Here is a 10,229-nt window from a genome sequence, read left to right as displayed (position 1 = left end):
CCGAGTGAATTTAGTCTCGCCTCGTGTGGAGCACGCCAGTTCAATTATTGGCAGATTAGATTTCTCCTCGCCCTGGCCCCGCCCCTCCCCATCCTCCGGAGAAGCCCTGGACGGTGCGCAGCCCGGTGACCCGAGCGCTGGGGGCGGCCGCTGGGCACCCCTCCCGCTTCCCGCCACCGCCTCCAGCGCGAGTGACAACGCGCCCTCCGGGCTTGGCAGCTGCGGCGCCCAACAATCCCGCGCAGGGTTCGCCTCGGCCGCCGGTGACATCACTCCCGGAGCTCACTCCCCACTGCTAGCCTCTGCCTCCGCGAGGCATCGGTCGGTTTGTCCATCTCTGCCTGTCCGCTGCTGTAGAGGGCTCGCCGCCGGCCGGGGACAGAGCCGGGCGCCGAGGAGCGACCGGACCCGAGGAGGCTAGAGAAGGAGGCAGCGAGGGAAGGAGGACCCCGGCAGGCAACAGCATGAAATTCAGCCCCGCTCACTACTTGCTGCCTCTCCTGCCGGCGCTGGTCCTCTGCACCAGGTGAGTCCAGGAGCCGGGGTGACCGGAGCCCAGGGGCGCTGCCGGTGCGAGGTTGTTCCCACTGCAGGTCGCCAGTGGGGGCTAAGGACAGTTCAGCTGTTTGCATCTCCCGCCTAAGTTAAAGGGTCCCTCTATGATTTGGGCTCTGAAATTCTTCTGGGGAGAGCAGATCTCTTTTCTAATTAGAACAGCCCTTTGTAGAAAGTCTCAGGACTGCTCCCAGTGCAGGGACCAAAGCTTTTCTATTCCAAAGATTTGTTTCCCTCCAGCCCTGGTAGTAGTGAACAGACAGCATGCTGGTATCAGAGAGACCAAAATAAAGAAAGGAAATAGACAAGAAAAGGAATGTCACCAGGCTGTGTTCTTACACTGGAGCTGTCTTAACAGTCAGCTTACCCTTCTCCACCCCCCTCCCCCCCCTCCACAAGTGAGTCTGATTTTAAGGTCCAGGAAGCCAAAGAAGTAAGATTGATACTGAAAGATGCTAAGTACTTTTCAAAAGTCCCTGGACTCCTAAAATGGTCTGTTTTTTGGGTAGCCTTAGGGGTTAGAGAATCGTGAGTTTTCATTGGGCTGATCTTGTGAGAAAATCTAATTAAAGCACACACAAGGCCATTAAAAGTTAGAAGACACTATCAGAGTGCTGATGCAGAGACCCTAGTCAGAAACAATTGAGTACTGTATTCCATCACTGGCCATAGATGGGACTTTAAATCCGAGCACAGAGGAGCTATTTTTAGTGGAGGTCTAAAATGCAGTGATGGAGAGTTTTGTAACTCTTCACTGTTGATCAAATCCCGAAGTTGGTGATGGGCTTGCTTTCTTTCTCCACAAGAGCAGCACAACGGTGAACTGTTTCATTGCCCAGGACTGAGTCTTTATTCTGCTTGCCCTTAGCTCATATTGGCAGAAACCTCTTTCCCTTGGCTACTGTATAATAAAATAACCCACACAAAATGAATCTACATGAATGGAAACTTTATCTGATTGTTTAACAATGGGAAAATAAAGAGGGGAAATAAGATTATAGCTAATTCTGATATTGAGAAAGATGAGGAAAACTCACTCCCTCTGAATAACTGAGATGGTGAAATTATGAGTCCATTCTTAATCTACATACCTTCTTTTGAGTCCATGAAACCAAACTTGACTCCAGTGTGGCGACTCATTTAGCTCCACTAGTTGTTGAATTTAGCCTTCCCTTGCCTAACAAAGCCCAGGTGACTAAAATAGAATATGATTTGTATTCTTTATTTCCTCTAGGGTTTGCGTTTAACTTCCGTTCATAAAATAAAAGAAAACCACTTTGCTCCCCAGAATCATAATAACTTGCTCCAATTACAGTACTCATTTTCTGTGTAATATTTGTGGTTAGCTCTAAAGAGCTCAATGCAAATAGTGCATCACAGTTATTTTTTGAAGCTTCTTGCCATTCACTCTGAACTTGTGTTGTGGTTTAATAATTACTTTGGGATTATTCTAGAGAAAGGAAATTCTCAAAGTTTGGGAGCTTAGGAAGATGCCTGGCAACTTATGCATAAAATAGTAAATATATAAACAATGGAAACCCAGCCCGCAGTGGTTTCAAAGACAATGAAAATCCCTCGTGTTCCCTATGTACATTTGCTTTTTAAGCATGCTATTTTAAGCTTTTTAACCACTAAAGTATCTCTAGCTTCCAAAGCTTTAATGTTGGTTGTATAAGTCAAAGATAAAAATCATCTCTTGCCTTTTATGTAAATACTAATTAATTTCTATAGGGATAAAATTCTTAAAATAGTCAACACATTTGTTATAATGAAGATAGTCATTTCTAGTTTACTTTGGATATGAAACTTCTGCAGTGTTAGTTGTGTGTTAAAACTGTTACAGGTTCTTTTTAAAAATGTCTCTCAATTGCCAATTCATCAAAAAGAGCATGCTGAACTTGAAAATGAAACCGTTGTAATAGTGGCACGTTTTGTTAGTGTGATTACTCTGTAGCAATTTATTTTACTGCATAACCAGAGAACCTTGTGACAGTGAGTAAATTTGAAAATTTATATGGTACTATCGATATGTCATTTCACAAGAGAGATGTATTAATGGACTCTAACAGAAGGCCATTCTCCTTGCAACATTTAAGAGTTCTTGTAAGCATATGGTTAATGTGGAGGTTAGAGTCTAAACTGAACAAGTTTAGAAGAACAGTTGCATTAGTAGAGGTGAGCTTATCTTCCTCCTGGGAAAAACTGTGTAGCTCAACCATAGCCACCTGTAACAGTGGGTTTTTCAGCCAAAGAATTCCATTAACTTAGTTTCTTAGTCAGTGATCCTGTATATGAAGCAAATGCCTTTTCACGTGCTTAGACCTCTATGAATTCATTAGCAGATGGTGGCACCTGCCAGTTTTATCTGTAGCCTTTGGGTGGTGTTAACCTGTCCTCTATTGTTAAGTTCTTTTCAAAGCGTGGGAAATGTGGAGCTGAGATTCTTTATGCAAAATATATATATATTTGTTTAGACATATCTTTCTCTGAGAATAGTTCCTTAATACCTTGCTATTACCCTTTCCAATAGGTCTAGATTTCAGTCTGTTTTAGGTAATATATTAACTGAAGCATATGCTGTAATTAGAGAAAAGACAATCACTGTACAATAGTTTTCTAGCTATAGGGATGAAAATTCTAAAACAATTCTGCCTTTTAAATATGCACTTTTGAATAGTTTTCTGTTTCTGTTTGTTTCGTTCTTCCCCACCTTTTCTATAGCAACTTTAGATGCTAAAGCACAAGAAGTCCATAATTTTCACCACAGTGAACACCAAATGCCTCCCATCACAGTTGTCTTAGTTATCCAGAAAGAAAGCTAAACATTCACCTTCAGTAATAGCCAAGAATGTTTCTATGCTTTACTGGTAAACCCACTGAGTTAAAGTGAGCTGTTAATTACTTGGCATATTGTCTCTTCTGCTCAGAAAGTGCACATAAACCCAGAGAAAGCAAGTTAATGATATGAATAATGTAGCTAATACAAAAGCCCACTTAACCTGTGCACAAATAAATGCAGTCAAAGAAAGCAAACACGTCATTTGAATAGCTACAGGGTTGAATGAATGCACTTTTTAAGTAGCCTCCTTCTATAGAAATATTAAATTGCTATTCCAAGGCAGCCAGTAATTCACTTTAGAAAGTAGTCAAGGTATTGAAAGGAATGGTAGGATGAGAAATTCTTTAAAAGTTCTTGGTGAAAAGGGAACCATGGGGTTCTGGAGAAGGCTTGTGCTTTAGTCTGCTGAACCTCTGTTCCTTTATGCTGTGGTTCTACTCTTGATGCCTTTGGTTTGCTAAGTTTTAAATGACCTAATAGGGAGAGAGACATGGCAGGGAAGAAGTGAAGGTCTACTGACTTCTGGTGATTTTGCATCAAGCAGGAACTTTAAGCAGATGGTTGGTTATAGTCCTCCCACTAGGAGTCACCTTACAGGTCTCTTGTAGGCCCTCTGATTAGCAGTCACACCACATGTTTACTTCTAACTCCATTTTTAGTCTATACTATGTATTAAAGATGCCCCAGGCTCCTATTTGCTCTGTGCCTTCATCTAACCTCAGGATCAAGTTGAAGTGTAGGAGAGAGGAAAGGACAATAATGACAATAAGGACAAAAAAATTATTTCTAAACAAATTAAATTAGATGTAGAAAGCAGTTATTTTTAAACAAATAAATTAGATGTAGAAAGCAGATGTAGAAATCCTACACACAAAGTGGAGCTACCAGACACACAAGTTTCTACACCCTTATGTACATTAGTATATTTGTCATATGATCTGCACCACTCTGTGTAATCGGGTTAGGGAAATGTCTTTTTCATGCCAAGAAGACAATACCAATCAAATATTTTGACTTCTCAAATTTCAATTCTGGATTTCAGTTTTCTCCAATAGCAGTTTTTAAAATTTGTTTTATGAAACATGATAGGGACATCTCAATATTTATGATTTGACTGGAAAATTGTCCTAAACTGAGCTCTATATAATAAAGAGTAATTTGACCTTCCAATAAGGAACAAAAATCACTGAAGTGATTGAAGGGATATGGTTCTAATTAAAAGATGTTTTCTCATGTGTGTTGTGTGTGTTTGTGTGTACGCTCATGTGTATGTGTGTGTGTGTATATTTGTTACTAGGGGACCATCCTTTTTTCAGGGTCTAGCACCTAACACATTTAAGTAAGTTGGTTGAACAGAGAATGTTTAAAAATTATGTTTTCTGGGAAATCCAAAACATCCATTTTAACTTGTGTTCATTCCTTTAGAGATGTCTTTGATGTTTTCTTTATCACACATTAAGAATGAGCCTGCAATGAGTTAGTTATTGCATGAGGCTTCGGGTCAATCAAACTTTATAAATTACTTACAAATGCATGTCCTCATCATGTAGCTATCTTAATCATTTAAGACAAAACTGGGTAAATTTTTAAAAAGTTTTAAACAAAGTTCTATGTATGGATGGAGGAGAAAGCAAATAATGCCAAATAAGGAGTATCAGCCATGAATTCTATTTTCCGAAAACAATGAGAGGAATAATATTTTTTAATTGACTCCAATATCATGTACCATTTGCTAGCTATGTGACATTAGGCAATTACTTATCCTCTCTATGTCGGTTTCTTCATGTAGAAAACAGGACTGCTCATAGAGCCTGTCTGAGTAGATTGCAGTAAGGGCTTGAATGAGTTAATCTGTGAAGAGTTTAGTTTATTCCTGGAACACAGTATGTGTTCAATAGGGGTTAGCCTATGTGCCTATTACTCCATTGTTATAATCATTTCCATGAAATGCTAGTATCTGTGATTCAACTGGGCACAGAAGAATGAATAGAAACATGGATTTAATTCAATTGGATGAGACTAAATTAAGAAGCACAGTCATCATCCAAAAGAAAGGAAAGGTTGACAGAGAAGAGAGGAAACAAGAGGTGTAATGAGGATTACCTGGTACACAAACTAGTTCTTCTCAAAAGTATTTTGGTGGCAAAGTGCCTGGATAGTGCTATGTACTTATGTGAACACCATGAAAAATTGAGATATTTAATTCAATCATATAGAATGTGATTTAGCACAAAAGTATAAATTTAGCTATTTAACTTTTATACCTATTTAAAATTTAATTACATTTACACTGTATAAATCATAATACAAGAAATCCATGAGCACAGATGTTAGTGAACAAAACAAGATGCTTTCAAGCTAAATAGGTAGGGTTAATTTAAAAGTCTCTATGACTTTATTTGCTACTTGGCTATTGATTTAACCATCTAATAGCAATCTCTAAGAGCTACAAACATTTAGAAGAATTAGAAGAAGAAAAAGTAACATTGGGATTTTTTCCTTACTCACTATGGAGAACAATTTGAAAACCTTTGACAGAGAAGCAGCCCAACTGTTATGTCTTAAGTACCACCAGATCAAAGGGACTTTATACTGAGCCAATCTTGAGAACTGCTATTTTGGAAATCATCTAGTCTCAACTAGTTTGCATGTGCTATATTATAAACTCTTCACAGAAGTGCTGGGAAGTTCTGATCATTACATGAAAACTATATATTTTTGCCATTTATTACTGTGGTCTTAAGTGTGTGTTTCCATCTTGACAATGGCATCCTTCAGCTGAGTGGATCAGAGCGCGAGTTGTGATTTGCTGCTAAGAGGAAACAAGCGGCCTAGATCCTGTCAAGTTTGTATCGTTGAAAGTGCACATGTATACTGGAAATTGTAAGAACTGTACTTTATGAGTATAGGATGCAAAAAATTATGGAGAATAAACCATTTCACTCAGACACAAGCTGAAGGGCAACCAAGTGAATTGTGTGCTCTGACAATGCTTTCATTAATACTGGGAGACATCATTGTACCATAGGTAGTGAGAGCAGCACAATTATGCCTGAGTTGTGTGGTGTTGCTTTTGAGTGTTTTAATCTCTTCAAGTGTAGTTTAAAGAGTCTGTAATTGGGAAACATGCTGTGAATACAAGATTGTGCTGTACTTCAAAGCCCTTCATCTTAGATGTGAGAAAACTGAGGCCCAGAGTGATTGAGACTTGTCCATAGCCACAGAGGGAAACCAAAACTAGAACTCAAAACTTTCTGCAATGCTCTTTCTGTTCTATGGGTGACTGCTGTCCATGACATGTCATGTCTGTAATCAGTCAACATGTGTACTTTGTGCTTAAGTGTATTCAGAACTATTCCAAGTATAGTGGAGAATAAAGTAATTTAAAAACAAATTCTCTGATAACATGGAATAATTTGGAATAATTACTTATATTCAAAGGGAACTATAGTAATGAGGAATTGAACACCATTTCTCAGCCTATATTCAGTTGATTTTTAAAGACTGAGCTGACCTAAAAAATATTCCAGGTCGTTTTCAAAACCCAAAGAGAGTCATTAATGAGTTCTCACTATTGTGAGCAATTTCTCTTTAAGATATATATGTATAATGGTTTCTCTTGACCTTTCAGTTCTATTGTAAAGTGATATTTTTGGTGCTTTTAGGAGCTTTTCATTGAAACTATTTCCTATAAATATAATTCCTAGACATTTGTTCATGTATTTGTCATCTTTTAAATCCATGCTGCAACTGTGTGGTATTGCTCAACCAGCAGCATACTTGCTATTGGGCAAAAATGAGTTCCTAAATATATTCACATCCTGCTTTACTATATGGCCATATTACATTTTATTTGGATTACATGTATTTATATTTTCACCATGGCTTATATATAATATTTGGGGTCAAATGAACTTGGATTTCATCTTATCTGATCATATCACAATCTCTGTGCCTTTGGATAGGTGTCTTCACTGCTCTGAGACTTAAATTTCTCGAATATAAAATGTAAAATGTACAACATATATGGTCAATAGGATTGAAGAGATATGTTTAATTACAGTGCATGGCACGTGTGTATTTTATAGTCCCTCAGGAAATGCTAAAACTTGTTAACTATTACTATACAAAGATGTTATAATTTATTGTGTTGATTTTACATAGAACATCTGAAGCAATCCATATGTGTTTGAATAATCTTATTAAAAATCAAAATAATTAAATTCCTCGAGTGAATTTCAAAGTCATAGCCTGGTACAGCCAAAATAGTAAAATCATGGTTTATTTCCTGATAAGATTCTGCTTGATATAATGAGCTGGCGGCAAGATGGGTTGGGAATTAAGCCCACCAAATCATCATTTCATGAAGATATGAAAAATTACTCCTTTGTGTGGTAGAATATATTTTAGATAATACCTGAAGAGAAAATGCTGTACCCCAAATTCTAATCTTTGCTGATAATTTAAATGAGGATTAAAAGCATTTGCCGTCTCATCTTCAGCTTCCTCTTTTTATTTTCTTTTTTTCCTCTTACTCAGGGAACAAAGGGACTAAATATGTGCAACGGCTTACAGTCTTCCAAAGTAGTCCTGGCAGCTGAGCTAAGGTATTGGCAAGGGCTACTACAGATTCTGGGTCAGCCTCCATGTCATGTCCCCTTTGTATAGAGGACTCATCTTCCTGTGACTTCCTCCTGCCCAACCTCCAGAAGAGTTTGAGGCTTTCTTATTCCCTGCCCTCCAGACTTTGAATGAAATTATACCCAGCATTTAGAAGCACTTCATGGCTGATTAACTTGGAGGATGGTACAGATATTTGCCCTGTCATGTGGAATTGCCCTGTCACGTGGAATTAAACCAAGGAATATGGTACCAAACAGAAACTATGGATCAGCCTTACTTGCTATGTGACTTTAGAAAAATCAGTTAATATATTTTAGCTTCATTTTTCTCATCAATAAAAGAGGTGATAACAGTACCTCTCTCACAGATTTACTAAGAAGATTGAATAAACTAATAAATATAACACTAATATAAATATATATTTAAATATATATATTAGCATATAGAAGTGCAACTCAATATATTGCCATTCTTTTTTATTCTCTAATTGGAAGGATTAGAGAGCCTACTAGAGTCTCCTTACATTTCAGAAAATGTGGTCCTTAATAAAATTTAATATCTTAACTGTTATGGGAAAGGGAGTGTTGGAGCTCCAAAATCTCCTATCTTATCCTCTTTTATTACATACAGAGAAAATAGAGTGGAGATGGTATCGTTTTTCCAAGCTCATGCAGATAATTTGAGGCCAATATGGAAGCCTGTTCTGAAATATTTCATCCCCAATTTGGGAATTAGTTTCCCACTAATTTAAAAAGAAATAAAATAAGGCAAGTCACCTTATATATATAATAAGGCAAGTTTCACTTGACTTCCATTCTAGTTCTAAGAGCTCTGAATTATGTTGCCTAATATAGTTGAACATTGAATATATTTATTAAAATTACTTGCCCATAGTATATAGGATGATAGGTATAAATATAATAAAATTATATCCCACATTTGTGCCTTTAAAATAAGGTTCACTGTTTGCATTTACCTAAAGATGGCAGTGCTAAAGGGACACATCTGAAACTACAATAATGTAAACAGCAACAAGCTTTTGAGAAGTTGAGGGTCCTGGACTTTCATAGCTAAAGCCACAGTGGTGTCAGGAAGGTCATGACCCACTCAGAATGGTCCTGGAAGAGAGCTGGGGTGGCAGAGAGAAAACAGAAGCGTGTCACACCGGGGCTCTTTGCATGTTGGGTGAATGGACAGAGCTGGTAGGAGAGGGCAGTAAATCCATAATCACTAGTTTTCCTGCTCTGTTTTAATTTTCTCTTTTTAAATGTTTGCTACCATTCATTGCTGAACTTTGTAGTATTCTAGCTGTTAGCAGTGGGCAAAAAAATCTTCTAAATTGCAAAAGAACCATGAAAAATGCATGAAAAATTGAAGTGACATGTTGGCATGAATTAGAAATGGTTTAAGAAAGTTTATATTGTTGAGAGCAAGTAGTTTTTTTCCTTCAGATGCCACAACGTGTGAGCTTATTCTACAAAGAAGTTCGTATAAAAATTGGGGGAGCCATCCTTTATCTGACACTATATTTTAGAATGATATTGAATCCCTTTTGTGTGATGTGTATGTGTGTCTATATATATATCTATCTTTATTTCAGTTGGTCATTTTATACAACATGCGTGTTATACATTCAACCAGTACTTTTGAGGACTAACTATAACCCTGAAAGTGTGCTGGTTACTTATTTTCTGTCACATAATCCTTATGACCTTGTTGCACATTATACCTATAAATGTTTTATTACTAGGGAGACTGAATTTTAGATGCAACAAAGGACTAGCCCATGTTCCTTATCCTGTAAAGTAGTCAGATACAAGCCCACAATTCTGATGATTGTTTTATGAATGGAACTGTAGTTACTGTCCCATAGAAGCTACTCTCTGTATAAAAATATAGTGAAGAAAAGAAACAATGTATACTACAAATTAGAATGTTGATGCTAGATTAACTGCTTGTTTTCATGAAATGGTCCAGGCTACATTAAAAATATTCTTGAAATAAATCATTCAAAGTAATTTATTAATTTGAAGACCAGCCAAATGCAAGCTTTTATTATAAATACATAAATTTGCCAACTAATTTCAACCTTGCTATATAGAAACTATATGTGCCCTCTGATCAGTATTTCTCAAAGTATACTCCTCAGTTTACCTGTATCTCTGGGGTTGCTTCTTAATAAGGCAGATTATTGTTCTCTAACCTAGATAAG

General features: G+C 37.5%; 1 protein-coding gene across 4 annotated transcripts in view; it reads left to right on the top strand.

Annotated features, from left to right (window-relative positions):
* The first annotated feature begins 268 nt into the window (after nucleotides 1-268).
* LUZP2 (leucine zipper protein 2) overlaps nucleotides 269-10,229 on the top strand; it is a 654,481-nt gene continuing 644,520 nt past the window's right edge. For all 4 annotated transcript variants that reach the window (XM_037839189.1, XM_037839191.1, XM_037839190.1 and 1 more), the window contains exon 1: nucleotides 269-526. In XM_037839189.1, coding sequence (XP_037695117.1) covers nucleotides 465-526 — 62 coding nt within the window. In that variant the 5' untranslated portion in view covers nucleotides 269-464. The remainder of the gene's footprint in view (nucleotides 527-10,229) is intronic.

This window comes from Choloepus didactylus, chromosome 6, assembly GCF_015220235.1.
Source record: "Choloepus didactylus isolate mChoDid1 chromosome 6, mChoDid1.pri, whole genome shotgun sequence".
Lineage (NCBI taxonomy): Eukaryota > Metazoa > Chordata > Mammalia > Pilosa > Megalonychidae > Choloepus > Choloepus didactylus.
Note: the sequence above shows the minus strand (reverse complement) of the source record. Positions and strands in the feature narration are given on the sequence as shown.